Source organism: Caretta caretta, chromosome 3, assembly GCF_965140235.1.
Source record: "Caretta caretta isolate rCarCar2 chromosome 3, rCarCar1.hap1, whole genome shotgun sequence".
NCBI classification, from domain to species: Eukaryota; Metazoa; Chordata; order Testudines; family Cheloniidae; genus Caretta; species Caretta caretta.
Genome location: NC_134208.1, coordinates 190,995,858 through 191,013,516, shown reverse-complemented (window position 1 = coordinate 191,013,516; position 17,659 = coordinate 190,995,858). Strand labels below are relative to the sequence as shown.

At 44.1% G+C, this 17,659-nt stretch overlaps 1 protein-coding gene and 1 long non-coding RNA gene across 2 annotated transcripts in view; both read right to left on the bottom strand.

The window, feature by feature from the left end:
- LOC125633481 (uncharacterized) overlaps positions 1 to 17,659 on the bottom strand; it is a 266,677-nt gene that overhangs the window by 173,262 nt on the left and 75,756 nt on the right. The window lies entirely within an intron of this gene.
- Positions 2,760 to 17,659, bottom strand: part of PAPOLG (poly(A) polymerase gamma) — a 65,032-nt gene continuing 50,132 nt past the window's right edge. The window contains exons 20-22 of the mRNA XM_048842797.2: positions 4,772 to 4,831; positions 3,128 to 3,243; positions 2,760 to 2,977 (exon numbers count right to left, since the gene is read on the bottom strand). Coding sequence (XP_048698754.1) covers positions 3,145 to 3,243; positions 4,772 to 4,831 — 159 coding nt within the window. The 3' untranslated portion in view covers positions 2,760 to 2,977; positions 3,128 to 3,144. The remainder of the gene's footprint in view (positions 2,978 to 3,127; positions 3,244 to 4,771; positions 4,832 to 17,659) is intronic.

The window sequence follows — 17,659 nt, the reverse complement described above, 5'->3', positions numbered from 1 at the left end:
GATGAGTGGGCTGGGGGGGGGGGGGGAGAGGGAGGAGAAGGGGGAGGAAGAGAAAATACCTCCAAACAACTTAGATTCAGATACCAGAGAGCTTGCAGTTGAAAAGGACACTCAACTGATTAAGTAACCTTTGAGATACATATGGAATCCTGTTGCGGTTCAATACAAGACAGGACACGGCTTTAGGCGAGCAAGCAGGCTGGTTTGCTGACGGGATTGCCCCGTCAGCTTTTCCACCTCTTTTATTTCTCTCCCCCCTGTGCATTACATACTCCGACCGCAAAAGGCATCAACAAAGGAAATAATATGACTTTGATTAATATTCTTATTTACCAGCCTCTATCTACTACAATCCTTGTTCTCAGGCCTTGAGCCCAGTCCAAGGAAGCTTCCCACGGTTCATGTCCTCTGAGCGACTTCCTATGGTCCATGTCCTTGGACGGAGCAGTGTGTGCACCGCTCCTACACAACAGTCAGGGTGTGCCCTGAATGTTTCCAGGTGCATGAACTCTACATGAACCCTTCAGAATCCCAATGTCATTTTTACAGTAATTTCTCAGATCAGACCTGCACAGTGAGGCACACTTGAGAACCAAATCTATAGGTTAGAGATTTAAGTACATCATGCCAAAAAAAGACACGATGAAACTTTGCTATGCTGACCATTAGTTTCCATATCTATATGGAGATAATAAGCAAAGAGGAAGGAAGGCCTGGCAAGACATGTATTTCTCTCCCTTATGTCTTAGTTATTTTAAAATGAGACGAATTGAAGTTTAGAGCTGTGCTCTATTTCAAGCAACTTATTCTTGAAAAAAATCCAGGTACACTATTATCAGGATGCTAAACTGGTATCTCAGCCATCAACTCAGCTGTCAGATGCAAAATGCAGGGATTGTAGTACAGGAAAAGCTGTGTTATCTGGCACTTTAATCCAGACTTTCAATGAAGATCAGAAATGCCAGTTTATAGAGCTTTCTGGTTGGTATAGTCCGGTTGGCATGGGGCCAGCAGGCTCTCTATCTGGCTCCCTGCTGCTCCTAGGTGGAGGAATGACCACAAGGGGTTTGAAGTGCAGACGGGGGTGCGGGAGGAGGCTCAGGGCAGGAGGGGTTTCAGGGTGCAGGATCCAGGCGGTGCTCATCTCTGGTGGCTTCCTGCAAGTGGCAACATGTCCCTGCTGCTCCTAGGCAGAGGTGCAGCTAGGTGGCTCTGCATGTTGCCCCCGCCCTGCCCTGAGCACTGGCTCCTCAGCTCCCATTGGCTGGGAACCGTGGCCAATGGTAGCAACAGGGGTGGTGCCTGCGGGCAGAGGCAATGCTCAGAACTGCGTAGCCGCACCTCCGTCTAGGAGCAGCAGGGATATGTTGCTACTTGCATGCAGCTGCCCGAGGTGACCACCACCTGGATCTGGAACCCTGCACCACCTCACGTGCCCCAACCCCATGCTCTAAGCCCCCTTCCAAACCCAAACTCCCTCCCTCTTAGTTAACCGGAATTTTTGACTTACCAGCAACCCCCCCGGCCATTCCCCCAACACGCCAGATAACAAAGCTTTTCCTGTATATACTTTTACTACTTTCTAATGAAGGCACACATTGCATGGTAAAATTTTATTTAATGTTAGTCTCAGAACTATTAGCGTTCCTGGTTGCCTCATACAGCTGACTAATGACAGCTGTGGTGCTGAAGGAAAACTACAATTAAGGAATATCTGCAAATTAGAATTCTATTCAAAACACAGAGGTATTGTATACATATGTTCTTCAAAATGCTTGTGTTAAGGGCTTTTAGAAGATTTGACCTACGTTAAAAAAGTAGACTGAAGAAGAAACAGTGAAGTTTTTAAACTTTTCTTTTTGAAAAGATGTTCTTATAGTACATACAAAAATACATATGACTTCATTTACAAAACACTGAATTAAATAAATTACAAGAGGAAATTATGTAGTCTAGGATTTGCTTTGTAGAAAATGCATTTTTCTCCTGAAACTTCACTCTATTTAACTGGGTAAGCTGTATTACGACGATTATGTTTGTTTACATGAAGACTGCAATGGTCCTAAGCCAGAGTTCCGTAACCATTGTTATTCAAAAGGAAATATTTTCAGGCATTGTATTGAAAGTAATATCTGTTTCTGCATGCCTAATCAGTGAAGAATTGTTCTGCATAACTGCAGAATGAGTAGATCGTAATGTCACAATAGGTTTTTCCTAGTTTCAGTATTTAGCTATGTCTTAAGTATTTTGGGTAAGAAATTTGTTGCTGTGGGGAAATTCGTTTAATTAACCAGTGAAAACTGGAAGAAGTCCTAAGCCTGTTTCAGAACAAGATTTACAAGAATTAGATTTCATAGCATAAGACATTCCTATCATTTCAGTATCTTGGTAGGTATCCTTAATTGTTGAAATTTTATTTTTAAATTAAGATTTGATTTCTTGGGCCTCCATGGGAGGCAGTCTGTATAACTTGGGTAGTGCCCGGCTACGTGTTAAATACCATAAAGCTATTGGCTATAGATGCTGAGCACCAGCGTGACAGATGTAGAAAAGAATGTGTGCTAAACCAGAAAAAAAATAATTGAAGTCCACAAAATAATGTATATCTACACTATTAGGAAAGCAGAAACAATACCAGGACTTTCATACATACACTTCTAACCAGAATGTGGCTCCAGTGACTGAAGTAAACATGTTTACATACATTCAGAAAAATGGTATCACAGGACATTTTTTTTGTATTTTTCAGAACAATTTTTTTCAGCTCAAGACAATGATTATAACACAAGACTTTTAAAAAACAAGGACTGCTGTTGGAAGGGTGTTCAAAATAAGTAGATCAGTCAGAAGTAGCAAATTTTTAAACTAAAGGCAATGTTTTTAAAAAAAGGACTCAAAAGCCATGATTTTGTAGACAGTGGCTTGTCAGCAGGTGATCTTGGAAAAGCTATAGAGTAATGGAAGTATCTTACAGCATCTGCAGGTCAAAATGCAGACAAAAATTAATAACTGGAAAAATCCCTCCAATTTGGTGACAGTAACTCCATATTTTATGTGGGACAGCAACTGCAGTATAAAAGTAAAAATTGCTTATGTGCACCACTAACGAAGTGCATATTATCTTTACCTGAAAAGGCACTGTAGTTACCGGTTAAGGGTCAGTCTGATGGAATGTTTAATGACACGAATGTTATTTGTTGGAACAGGAGAAGATGAATCTGGTAGCTCTTTACTGGCAAGTCTCTACAGTAGAAAAATGGAAACCAAGGGGGAAGGGGAAATTATTTTTAAATATGCATAATGTAAACAGAAGTTGGGTAGAAAGTGAAACTGTTTCAGCAGTAAACAAGACCTACAGATTAACTTCATGACCTACCACACCAAACCAAGCAGTCTAGAATATGCTATTCCCCCCACCATAGTGATTATCTGCCAATTCTCTACTAGAAGTTAGACACTTGCAGGCAAAGTGTCTGCTTTTCACCGTGAAGGCATTTATGCACTAAAATAGTACAGGGGAAGGGGCATTCCCCCCACCCCCGCCTAGTTTTCCCTCAAGAGTTCATCTGAATTAGGCAAAAACCAGCATCAAGTGGCATGTTGCTAGGGTTGCCAGGTTGAAAAGAAACCCTGGCAGCTCTGGGGCTGGCAGGCTCCCTACTGGGAAGCTATGCAAAGCCAGGAAGTAGTGACATGTCCCTCAGCTCCTAAGCAGAGGAATGGCCAGGGGAGTGCCACATGTTGCCGCCACCCTGAGTTCCAGTTCCACAGCTCCCATTGGCCAGAAACCATGGCCAATGGGAGCTGCAGGGGCAGTGCCTATGGGCAGAGGCAGCATGGCTGCTTGAGGTAAGCACCACCCTGAGCTCACACCACTCACCCCCTCCCACACCTTAGTCCCTGCCCCAGCCTTGAGCCCACTCCTGCACCCATATTACACCCTCCCAGAGCCTGCACCTCCTCCCGTGCCCCAACTGCCTCAGCCCCAGCCCAGAACCCCCTCCCACACTCCAAACTCCTTGGCCCCAGCCCAGAGCCCCCTTCTGCACCCTGAACTCATTTCTGGCCCCACCCTAGAGTCACACCCCCACCCACACATCCCAGCCTGGTGAAAACAAACAAATGTGGTAAGAGTCTTAATATTAAATTTCAGACTGCATATCTTGATTGGCCTAGCTTTAGATCAAGAGAGCCTGAAAAAATTAGGTTTCAAAATCTGAAGTGTAATTGCTATAATTGGCTGATATTTTTGAGCATATCCAATTTTTGACATTGAAGTCCTGTATGTGATATGGAGGTTGATTAACTGCTCAGAGCACTCAGTGAAGAATGTGATTGAAGCAGAGCAAAGATTCTAGTGACACTAAGAAGTCTGTTTGGAAAGAAAGGGCCTTTGTCTAGTTTTTTGAAGGGGTTGTGAAGTTTGAATACCTGAGATGGTAGGAGAAAGATGCTTGTGTGTCCAAATGAAATGTTTTTCAATCTTTGGCTGGATGCCTAAACCTTTTTAAGTAAACATGGCAGTTTGGGACTTCTGTCTGTCTGAGAGCTGCTTTGCAGCTCTCCAAAATACTACTGCACAGTGTGTAAGCGAGAATCACAGTTACCATATGTTACCACAAGAGTTAAAGAATTATAGTAAATCAACAGAAAAGTACTTGACACTGTCAAATTGCTAGCTTTGTGTGTAAACTAATATTACCTTAATATATACTGGAAATATTCACTAGTTTTGCTTTATCTGTGAACATAAAGACTAGGTAGACCATACCTGTGATCTTGATGTGTCAATAGTTGGAACAGGCATGGATTCCCCTCCTCCAAGGCTATCCTAAAAACCCAAAGTATTTAAGAATAGTGTACTGAATGCATTGCAATTAAGTTCCTTTATATGAAAAGCACAAATATCAGCTCACAAACAAATGCTTATTAAATGCTGGTTAGATCTATATTTCTAGTTCCAACTAACAAGAAAGCATTTATGAAACTTTAAAAGCCTCATGACATCTATTCTTTATGTGGAAGGCATTTTGGGTCATTTTATTCTTCTGTAAAGGAGGGCCTACATATGTACCCAAAGATATGAATCACAGGGTGTGCCCCCTCAAGATAACAGTTTTTAGCTAGACTTTTCTTACGTGCGACATATTCAGACTTTTTTCACAGGAAAAGGGAAGTGTGCTCAAAATTTGAATTTACATAAAACAGACCATTATTTGACATGGTTATTTTACATATAAATCCAGGCTCTGTGAACTTACCTAAGCAGCGCCCAGCTTCTGCCTATAGGTTGGGCTGCCTTTCCTATCAACTTCTTTAAAGAAAAAATTTATGTTTGAAGGAGGCAAGATTTAAATTGTTTATTATAGAAGAGTGAGAAGAGCTGAGCAAGTAATTGCTTTTTTGGTTTACTGGCATTTCTGAAAAAAATATTTGGTTTGAGTCGACTGAAATTCAAAGAAGTTTTTGCCAAACTGAAAGAAAGTCAATAAAAACTTTAGGTGAAACAAAATGTTTAATTTGATCCAAAACAAAAATATTTAATTTCATGGCACTTTTAAAATAAAGCAGCAAAGGAAATGATTCACAAGATGGCCACAGGTAGTGGTGGTACCTCCCTTATACCTTTTATCCCACTGGTCAGGGCACTCAGCTGGGATGTGGGAGACTGGGGTTCAATACCTGCCTCCCCAGACTTGAGTTTCACACATTGCAGGAAAGCGCCCAAACAACCGGACCATTGCATAATCTGGGTTGGGCATCTCAATCTCTCCTATTGAAGCTGTTCCCCTTGGTATACAAAAATGTTTGAATAGTCATTGGGAGAGACTGACTACAGCCAGGTGATTAGGGTACTTATCTGGAAGGGTTTCAGAGTAACAGCCGTGTTAGTCTGTATTCGCAAAAAGAAAAGGAGAACTTGTGGCACCTTAGAGACTAACCAATTTATTTGACAATGAGCTTTTCTGAGCTACAGCTCACTTCATCGGATGCATACCGTGGAAATTGCAGCAGACTTTATATACACACAGAGAATATGAAACGATACCTCCTCCCACCCCACTGTCCTGCTGGTAATAGCTTATCTAAAGTGATCATCAGGTTGGGCCATTTCCAGCACAAATCCAGGTTTTCTCACCCTCCACCCCCCCACACAAATTCACTCTCCTGCTGGTGATAGCCCATCCAAAGTGACAACTCTTTACACAATGTGCATGATAATCAAGTTGGGCCATTTCCTGCACAAATCCAGGTTCTCTCACCCCCCTCCCAAAAACCACACACACAAACTCACTCTCCTGCTGGTAATAGCTCATCCAAACTGACCACTCTCCAAGTTTAAATCCAAGTTAAACCAGAACATCTGGGGGGGGGGGAGGATAGGAAAAAACAAGGGGAAATAGGCTACCTTGCATAATGACGTCTTGTATTTTCGACGTCTCCGACTCAAGGAATATTTCCAAAATACCTCTGAACAACATACTAATCCACAGAGGTCTCCCTACCAACACTACAGAAAGAGGGATTCTAGGTGGACTCCTCCTGAAGGTCGAAACAGCAGACTGGGCTTCTACATAGAGTGCTTCTGCCGACGTGCACGGGCTGAAATTGTGGAAAAGCAGCATCACTTGCCCCATAACCTCAGCCATGCGGAACGCAATGCCATCCACAACCTCAGAAACAACTCTGACATCATAATCAAAAAGGCTGACAAAGGAGGTGCTGTTGTCACCATGAATAGGTCGGAATATGAACAAGAGGCTGTTCGGCAGCTCTCCAACACCACTTTCTACAAGCCATTACCCTATGATCCCACTGAGAGTTACCAAAAGCAACTACAGCATTTGCTTAAGAAACTTCCTGAAAAAGCACAAGATCAAATCCGCACAGACACACCCCTGGAACCCCGACCTGGGAGATTCTATCTACTACCCAAGATCCATAAACCTGGAAATCCTGGGCACCCCATCATCTCAGGCATTGGCACCCTGACAGCAGGATTGTCTGGCTATGTAGACTCCCTCCTCAGGCCCTACGCTACCAGCACTCCCAGCTATCTTCGAGACACCACTGACTTCCTGAGGAAACTTCAATCCATCGGTGACCTTCCTGATAACACCATCCTGGCTACTATGGATGTAGAAGCCCTCTACACCAACATTCCACACAAAGATGGACTACAAGCCGTCAGGAACACTATCCCCGATAATGTCACGGCTAACCTGGTGGCTGAACTTTGTGACTTTGTCCTTACCCATAACTATTTCACATTTGGGGACAATGTATGCCTTCAGATCAGCGGCACTGCTATGGGTACCCGCATGGCCCCACAGTATGCCAACATTTTTATGGCTGATTTAGAACAACGCTTCCTCAGCTCTCGTCCCCTAAAGCCCCTACTCTACTTGCGCTATACTGATGACATCTTCATCATCTGGACCCATGGAAAAGAAGCCCTTGAGGAATTCCACCATGATTTCAACAATTTCCATCCCACCACCAACCTCAGCCTGGTCCAGTCCACACAAGAGATCCACTTCCTGGACACTACAGTGCTAATAAACAATGGCCACATAAACACCACCCTATACCGGAAACCTACTGACCGCTATTCCTACCTGCATGCCTCCAGCTTTCACCCTGACCACACCACACGATCCATCGTCTACAGCCAAGCTCTGCGATACAACCGCATTTGCTCCAACCCCTCAGACAGAGACAAACACCTACAAGATCTCTGTCAAGCTTTCTTACAACTACAATACCCACCTGCGGAAGTAAAGAAACAGATTGATAGAGCCAGAAGAGTTCCCAGAAGTTACCTACTACAGGACAGGCCTAAGAAAATAACAGAACGCCACTAGCCGTCACCTTCAGCCCCCAACTAAAACCCCTCCAACGCATTATTAAGGATCTACAACCTATCCTAAAGGATGACCCAACACTCTCACAAATCTTGGGAGACAGGCCAGTCCTTGCCTACAGACAGCCCCGCAACCTGAAGCAAATACTCACCAACAACCACATACCACACAACAGAACCACTAACCCAGGAACTTATCCTTGCAACAAAGCCCATTGCCAATTGTGCCCACATATCTATTCAGGGGACACCATCACAGGGCCTAATAACATCAGCCACACTATCAGAGGCTCGTTCACCTGCACATCCACCAATGTGATATATGCCATCATGTGCCAGCAATGCCCCTCTGCCATTTACATTGGTCAAACTGGACAGTCTCTACGTAAAAGAATAAATGGACACAAATCAGATGTCAAGAATTATAACATTCATAAACCAGTCGGAGAACACTTCAATCTCTCTGGTCACGCAATCACAGACATGAAGGTCGCTATCTTAAAACAAAAAAACTTCAAATCCAGACTCCAGCGAGAAACTGCTGAATTGGAATTCATTTGCAAATTGGATACTATTAATTTAGGCTTAAATAGAGACTGGGAGTGGCTAAGTCATTATGCAAGGTAGCCTATTTCCCCTTGTTTTTTCCTATCCCCCCCCGATGTTCTGGTTTAACTTGGATTTAAACTTGGAGAGTGGTCAGTTTGGATGAGCTATTACCAGCAGGAGAGTGAGTTTGTGTGTGTGGTTTTTGGGAGGGGGGTGAGAAAACCTGGATTTGTGCAGGAAATGGCCCAACTTGATTATCATGCACATTGTGTAAAGAGTTGTCACTTTGGATGGGCTATCACCAGCAGGAGAGTGAATTTGTGTGTGGGGGGTGGAGGGTGAGAAAACCTGGATTTGTGCTGGAAATGGCCCAACCTGATGATCACTTTAGATAAGCTGTTACCAGCAGGACAGTGGGGTGGGAGGAGGTATTGTTTCATGATCTCTGTGTGTATATAAAGTCTGCTGCAGTTTCCACGGTATGCATCCGATGAAGTGAGCTGTAGCTCACGAAAGCTCATGCTCAAATAAATTGGTTAGTCTCTAAGGTGCCACAAGTACTCCTTTTCTATCTGGAAGGGGAAGACCCAAGTTCAAGTCCCTGCTCCAATGACTATAAGAGATTGAGAGACCTGTCCCATAATATTCCATAGCCCAGTGACATAATGCAACATGGTCATATAAAAAGGAGGCACCACCTCCTCCCACCATTTTGTGAATGGTGCCTAAGCTAAAAATTTGGCTGAAATCATTGGGCAAATTAGTGTCAAAATTCAAATAGTTTAGAGTTGACCAAAGCTTATTGGATGAAAATTTCAGTTATTTGTCCAAAAAATTTCACCTAGTTCTAGTTTTAAGTCTAGAAATAATTCAAATGCTCGGAGAGAACTAAAGTATCAGATTACACTTTAGCTTCCCAGCAAATAATTTCTGGGTGTGATGTGTGGAGAAACAGGAAAATGGATAAAGCTTGATAAGAGCTGTAAGTAACAAACGTTTTTCTGTCTAACCGTGATTTTAACTGAAATTTATTCTTAGTCATGTCAAGTGGAATATCTAAGGAATTTTACTTAGTTAAGAGTTAAAGTAGTTTACTCAGGATTTAAAAAAATTAAGACAAATGCTTCAAATTATATTTTTTCCTGTAGATTTTCTCTTTACATCATCTTGGATGCTACAATCTTTGAATGCTGAATCCAGTCCAATTTACTAGAGTAGGATACATAGTATCAAAGCCATTTATATGGTTAGAGCTCAGGGACCAAACTATCCTCAGTACAAACTATCCTCGGTACGAGTACAACTTTCATTCAAATCAATAGGAGTTGTGAGTGCATATCTGAGTCTGAACTTGACCTAGCATGAACAGTCCTTACGGAAGAAAGCATTGCTGTTGGACTACAAAACACAAGCAAGAACCAGATGAGTTGGCCTATTCTGAGACCCAGTAGGAACTTTCAATTATTTGAGAATTAAAGTTTAAATTTTTGGAAATGTATAAACAAATTCCAAAATGTAGTGTTTTCTAATTGTTTCTTGCCTTTCCACAAAAATGGAGGTAAAATTAGCAAAAGTTATGTTTTTTCCAGAGAAATGGAATTTATAAAAACAAGTTAGTGCTCTGTCAATGTCAGCTGCTGATTACCTGTCCAGCAGGTTAAGTATCTGCTCCTAAAGGCCACCTGCACCTGAGATATTGTACAAAAAAAATACTACACGATTAACACAAGATTAATCGTAGTACAAAGACATCCTACAACCATTTTTCCAGTGTATTACCCCTTTTTTAAGTATATCAGAAGGCACATACTGCGTCTGTCAACTGCGTAACACTGGACGAATTAACTCAATTTTCTACCATTTTAACCCATCTTTTGTGGTTTAATCATTAACATTTTGTAAGGAAGATTCTGTAGTTTTCTTGGTCTATTACCTGTCACTGCAAATTACACAGATTAACCAGGCCTCTCACGCCACAGAATTTTAGCTAATCCAAGCAACTGACGAACCTTCTAAACAATCAGTTTTACCTATATTTTGCTGTAGTACTACCAACACCTATACCTACTAGAAGTGGTGGGGAAGGGATTATCCACTTCAGCCAAGATGTGTAATTAATGCTTCCTGCAATGTCAAGATTTCTCCTATCATTAATTCTATAATCCATATTTAAGATACTTAATAGCAATTATGGAGTGGAAAAGTGCGGGTTTATGCAACTAGACTGCAGAAATGGAATTACTTCCTTACATCACTGCTGCTTGGACCAATGAGGTTTTAAGTTTTGAAGATGACCAGCAAAACATTTGGTTTGTGTTTTTTGATAATTTGACATAGAAAAAGCCCTTTCAGGCCTTTATTTTTTTTTCCATGAAAATTAATGTTTTGCTTAGAAACTTGACATAACTAGTTATGTTTATATATTTCCAAAGTTTATACATTTCAAAAGTTGAGGAAAGCTGAGCAATTGAAAGTGGAGGTTACTTACCTGTAACTAGAAGTTTGAGATATGTAGTCATTATCTGTATTCCACTGTGGATGGTGCATACATACCATATGTCCAGAGCCAGAGAAAAATAGCGTCTGTTGGTGCACGCATGCAGCCTGGCTCACCTCATTGCCTCCATCTGAAGGGATGTAGGGTTGGGTGGACAGACTGCCTCTTCAGTTCCTTCTCTACAGCGAATCAGATAAGATCCAAAGCAGAGGGGAAAGAGGACAGGTAGTGGAATATAGATAGTGACCACACATCTAAAAGAACCTCTAGTTACAGGTAAATAACCTCCTTCTCCTCTTTGAATGATGATCCCTATTGTATTCCACTGGGGGTGATTGACAAACAGGACTTAAGTAGGAAAAGGGTGTGAGGATGTAGACAGAGGGCTGAGAGGAGTACTATAGTCCTAAAGGAGGCATAAACAGAAGAGTTCTGCACCAGGGTAAAATGTCTTGCAAACGCCTGAATGGAGGCCCATGTGCCCACTTTACAGATGTCCAGGAGGAGTACCTTCTGAAGAGATGCCATAGTTGTTACTTGTGCTCTGATGGAATGAGCTCTTATTCCATCATTGGGGAGAAGGGGGAGGTGGTTTGATAGTAACAGAATTGAATGCCGCCAGAGATCCATTTAGAAATTCTCTGGGTGGAGACTGACTTTCTGCTGTAGTGATGAATAGTCTCAGGGATTTCTTGAGTGGTTTTGTTCTGTGCAGGTAAAAGGGAGCAGAGTTTTCGTTCCTCTGCGGAAGCGTGTGGTTTTGGGAAGAAAACAGGTAAGTGAATCAATTGGCTACGGTGAAATTTCAAAACTACTTTAGGGGTGAATTTGGGGTGTAGACACAAAGAAACCCTATCCTTATGGAATATAGTGTAAGGAGAATCTGCCATCATCGCTCCAAGTTCACCAACTTTTCTAGCTGAGGTGATGGCTCCATGGAAAGTGACCTTCATGGAAAGGAGACACATTGTGCAAGAAGCGAAAAGTTCAAAGGGGGGGCCTTTGAGTACCAAGAGAACAAATTTTAGGTGCCACTGGGGAGTAGGCTTCTGAATACCTGGGAAGGTTTTTATTAGGGTTTTCCAGAATCTATTGGACAGAGGATGTGCAGAGACCAGGCAGCCCTGAGAAGGTGGCGGGTATGCCCCGATTACCCCATGTGAACTTTCCAGGAGCTGATGGACAAACCTGATGTTTTCAAAGATAGGATATAGTCCAAGATAAGAGAAATATCTGTAGTTTCTGGGAGAATGCCTCTTCTGATGTGCCCAAGAAAAGTGCTTCCATTTAGCTCGGTAACATTTTCTAGTAGAGTCCTTTCTATTATTTGAGAGGAGGTCTCTTATGGTTGTGGAGCATGAACATTATAATGATGATGCCCATCCAAATACCAAATCCTGAGGAGGAGCGGACGTGAATCAGGGTGTCTGATCTTGCTGTTCCACTGGGTCAGGAGCTCAGGAAATGTTGGGAGGATGATTGGTGGTCAAGATAACATGTGTAGGAGGTTGGGAAACCAGAACTGTGTGGAACAGAAGACGGCAATCAGGATAACCCTTTGACATCCCAATATTCACCACTGTCATGTAATTAGGATATGTTTTATATAAAGTAGGTCTTGTGAGGTATTCGAAAAGTCTTGATCTGCCAGATATTAATATCTTGTTGGATTGTGTGTGCCATCATTGTATGTGAAGTTTGGCTATGTATGTGTTACTGAAACATGTGTGAGGTTAAAAACACCCACAAGCAGCCTTTCAGGACTTTTTACTGTTGTACCTAACAATATTAATGACTTATTGAGGAAAGGCACATAAGCCCAAGGATTACCCCAGAAACGGTGTACAAGAAAAACCTCTCAGAGACAGCACTACACCATGGGGACTGTTTGACCCAAGTCACAGCAAAAGAGCTTTCCAGCAAGTGGGAAGATGATGTAAAAGGAGGATAATGACCTCATGAGGGTACCTCACTCTCCCTGCAACAACACACCTGGAAACACCTGAGGGGCAAGTACTGAATGGTAGGAAGTGATGGTCCCAGGCTAGAAAGATCTTCAGCCTGTGTATGAAACCTGGGAAAGCCAAGGAAACTTGTGCCTTAAGAATCTGCCAGCCTATTTATCACTCAGGGTGAGAATTTGCTAATTTATATCCTACCTGTGTTAAGCTCAGTTTGCGTTTTTTGTTTATTTGCCAAGGTGATCTGCTTGCTATCCCTTATAATCACTTAAAATCTATCTGGTGTAGTTACTAAACTTGTTTTTGTTCATTCTGAAACTAGTTTGTGGAATTCATAATTGGGGGGAGGGGAGCAAAAAGCTGTGCATATCTTCCTCCACATTGAGGGAGGGGGTGGGTTCATGAGCTTCTGCTCTACAGATTTCTGTGCAGCGCAAGGCAAAACAATTTTGGGTTTACACTCCAGAGGGAACATGCACTGGAGTGCTGGGCAATTCCTGAGCTGAGTCTTCCTACACAGAGCTGATCTCAGTGGGTGTCTTTCTGCAGCTGGGTGTGGCCCTATCTGTTTGTGTGCTGGAGAAGGCTTGAGGGCCTGGCTCAGCAGGGTAGTGTAAGGGAACCCAGACTGGTGGAACCGGTGGGCTGAGTGGTACCCAAGTACATGAGGTGGCACCCCAGAAAGGGGGGGGACACGCAATCTGACAAACCCATTCTCCCTCCTACTAGATTTTGCATAGAACTTGTGGAAGGACCAGTAAAAGAGGGAAGTCATAGTTGAGCTGATCCAACCAAGGAAGAAGCAGAGTGTCTTGGATGACAACCAAGATCTTCTCTGGAGCAATATGTGGTGCATTTCCTGTTTTCTTGAGAGGTGAACAGGTCTCTGGTTGGGGTTCCTCAGAGTGAAAATTCACACAGTACTGCGTTGTGGAGCTCCCACTTGTGGTTGACTGAAATGTCTGCTAAAAGGAGTCTGCAAGCACATTTTGCTTTCCTAGAATGTAGGCTTCCGACAGGATGATTTGATTGGTGATACACCAGTTCCAGAGGTTGACTGCTTCTGTGCACAGGGAGGCGGAACCCACTCCTCATTGCTTGTTGATGAAGAAGACAGTGTAATGTTGTCTGACATTATAGGGACCTGGTGAGTGTGGATGAATGAAAGAAGGGACCCTCATGCCTTTCAGACTGTTCAAACTCCAGAATATTGATGCACATCCTGGACTCTTGAGATGTCCAGGTACCTTGAGCTATGTGGTTGTTCATGTGGGCTCCCCAACTCAATAGGGACGCATCTGTAGTAATGGTCCTGTCTGGAGAGGAAGGGAGAAAGAGGAGCCCATGCATACCTGACAAGGATTTGGATTTGTCCACCATAGCAGGGAAGACACTGAGCAGAATGGTCATCATGGGGTTCACTGACTAACATTTTGGGGAGTACACCGATTGCCGTGTTTGAAGGCAACGAAAGTGGAGTCTTGCAAGTGGAGTGCTGTAGTTGCATAGAATCATAGAATATCAGGGTTGGAAGGGACCCCTGAAGGTCATCTAGTCCAACCCCCTGCTCGAAGCAGGACCAATTCCCAGTTAAATCATCCCAGCCAGGGCTTTGTCAAGCCTGACCTTAAAAACCTCTAAGGAAGGAGATTCTACCACCTCCCTAGGTAACGCATTCCAGTGTTTCACCACCCTCTTAGTGAAAAAGTTTTTCCTAATATCCAATCTAAACCTCCCCCACTGCAACTTGAGACCATTACTCCTCGTTCTGTCATCTACCCCCATTGAGAACAGTCTAGAGCCATCCTCTTTGGAACCCCCTTTCAGGTAGTTGAAAGCAGCTATCAAATCCCCCCTCATTCTTCTCTTCTGCAGGCTAAACAATCCCAGCTCCCTCAGCCTCTCCTCATAACTCATGTGTTCTAGACCCCTAATCATTTTTGTTGCCCTTCGCTGGACTCTCTCCAATTTATCCACATCCTTCTTGTAGTGTGGGGCCCAAAACTGGACACAGTACTCCAGATGAGGCCTCACCAATGTCGAATAGAGGGGAACGATCACATCCCTCGATCTGCTGGCTATGCCCCTACTTATACATCCCAAAATGCCATTGGCCTTCTTGGCAACAAGGGCACACTGCTGACTCATATCCAGCTTCTCGTCCACTGTCACCCCTAGGTCCTTTTCCGCAGAACTGCTGCCTAGCCATTCGGTCCCTAGTCTGTAGCGGTGCATTGGGTTCTTCCGTCCTAAGTGCAGGACCCTGCACTTATCCTTATTGAACCTCATCAGATTTCTTTTGGCCCAATCCTCCAATTTGTCTAGGTCCTTCTGTATGCTATCCCTCCCCTCCAGCATATCTACCACTCCTCCCAGTTTAGTATCATCTGCAAATTTGCTGAGAGTGCAATCCACACCATCCTCCAGATCATTTATGAAGATATTGAACAAAACCGGCCCCAGGACCGACCCTTGGGGCACTCCACTTGATACCGGCTGCCAACTAGACATGGAGCCATTGATCACTACCCGTTGAGCCCGACAATCTAGCCAGCTTTCTACCCACCTTATAGTGCATTCATCCAGCCCATACTTCCTTAACTTGCTGACAAGAATACTGTGGGAGACCGTGTCAAAAGCTTTGCTAAAGTCAAGAAACAATACATCCACTGCTTTCCCTTCATCCACAGAACCAGTAATCTCATCATAAAAGGCGATTAGATTAGTCAGGCATGACCTTCCCTTGGTGAATCCATGCTGGCTGTTCCTGATCACCTTCCTCTCATGCAAGTGCTTCAGGATTGATTCTTTGAGGACCTGCTCCATGATTTTTCCAGGGACTGAGGTGAGGCTGACTGGCCTGTAGTTCCCAGGATCCTCCTTCTTCCCTTTTTTAAAGATTGGCACTACATTAGCCTTTTTCCAGTCATCCGGGACTTCCCCGGTTCGCCACGAGTTTTCAAAGATAATGGCCAATGGCTCTGCAATCACAGCCGCCAATTCCTTCAGCACTCTCGGATGCAACTTGTCCGGCCCCATGGACTTGTGCACATCCAGCTTTTCTAAATAGTCCCTAACCACCTCTATCTCCACAGAGGGCTGGCCATCTCTTCCCCATTTTGTGATGCCGAGCGCAGCAGTCTGGGAGCTGACCTTGTTAGTGAAGACAGAGGCAAAAAAAACATTGAGTACATTAGCTTTTTCCACATCCTCTGTCACTAGGTTGCCTCCCTCATTCAGTAAGGGGCCCACACTTTCCTTGGCTTTCTTCTTGTTGCCAACATACCTGAAGAAACCATGAGACCATATGACCTAGCAGATAAACACGACTTGACCAGTACTCGAGGCTTGTTTGTGATGTAAACGGAGGGTAGCCCTGGAGTCCAGGGACCGTGAGCAGTTTGCCTTCATCGATCAGAGCTTGAAAATGAGCTCTGTCCTACTGCGGAAGGCAGTCAGTAAACCCTGCAAACTTGGCATAAGTCAGGAAATTGTATTTAGCCATTAGTGACTATCCTGAACTGGAGGCTGGATGATGAGAAGACCGTTCTCCCCAGCAGATCCAGGCATTTGCCCTCTTTATCAGCAAGGATAGACCAGGGATGTGACTGTGTAGCCCTTTCAGAAGCGGGATGGACCACCACGGAGTTGAGAGTGGGGTGAGAAAATAAATTTGTTCCTTCAGCATTCCTTCAGTAATAACGCTATTCTGCCCTTTTCAGGGTAGGAGCGCAGCTGGCAGAGGAGCACCAAACTGTTCTAAATGGCTCCAGTATGGCTTCATTAGCAGGGAGAGCTAATATGTTGGGGTCTAGATGCATGGAGGATGTTTAAGAGTTTGTGCTGAGAGTCCTGGATCTCCTGGAGAGGAATCAAACTCTCCAGCAACTCTGTGGAGATGATCTAGGAACTTCCTGAAGTCACTGGGGGAAGAGAGGTGGATGGAGATGTAGGAGTCACCACTTCTTCCAGGAATGAAGATGGCAGTCTTACTAGTTCCAGTGGAACCACCTGATCCATAGCATAATGTTCCTCCTATGCCAGATCCAGGGGCAGATCTGAGTGTTCCCTTAGAGGGGAGGCAAGAGGTGACTCCCTGGCAGATCGGACAGACTCTGCATGGGACTACTGGTCCCAAGGCCCCCAGTAGGAAGGGTCAGTAGGTGGTCATGGGGGCCCCATGCCAGCAGCTCCAAAGTTAGATGAAGGAGAGGTTGGTCCCAAACTGGTGCAGGTCTCTTGGGTGGTGGTGAACACACAGGGTAGGGGAAGAAAAGTTCATGGGGCGATTCACACTCTCCTGAAGAAGAGAAGTCAGATTCCAGTTCCAGTGGTGGTACTGTTGGTGCCGTTGGAAGGGAGGAGTGTTCTGTGTATGGGATGGGTGATAAACTCCTTCCCGCGGTCAAGTCCCTCAGAGGTGGATCCGACTGGGGCTTCATGGCCTTCTTCGTGAGGTATTTGCGGAGACGAAGTTCCTGCCTTTCTCGGGTATGGCTAGGGAACAATTGACAGATACTGCACCTCATCATGATGTGGGCTTTCCCAAGGCAGTACAGACGGAGGTGGTTGTCGCTGACCGAGAAAGATTGTGGGAAGGAAGCATGGCGTTTGATGCCTGGAGTCCTGGGCATAGTCCTGGACCTAAATGGGGTGGTTTTACCCAGGAAACTGATCTATAAAAACACTAAACTGTTAAAGCTGTTTACAAACTAGGTAATTCTTATTTTGTAGGATGTAGCCAAAGCTGTAGACACTGAAGATTCCAACCTGGACCATGCAGTAGTG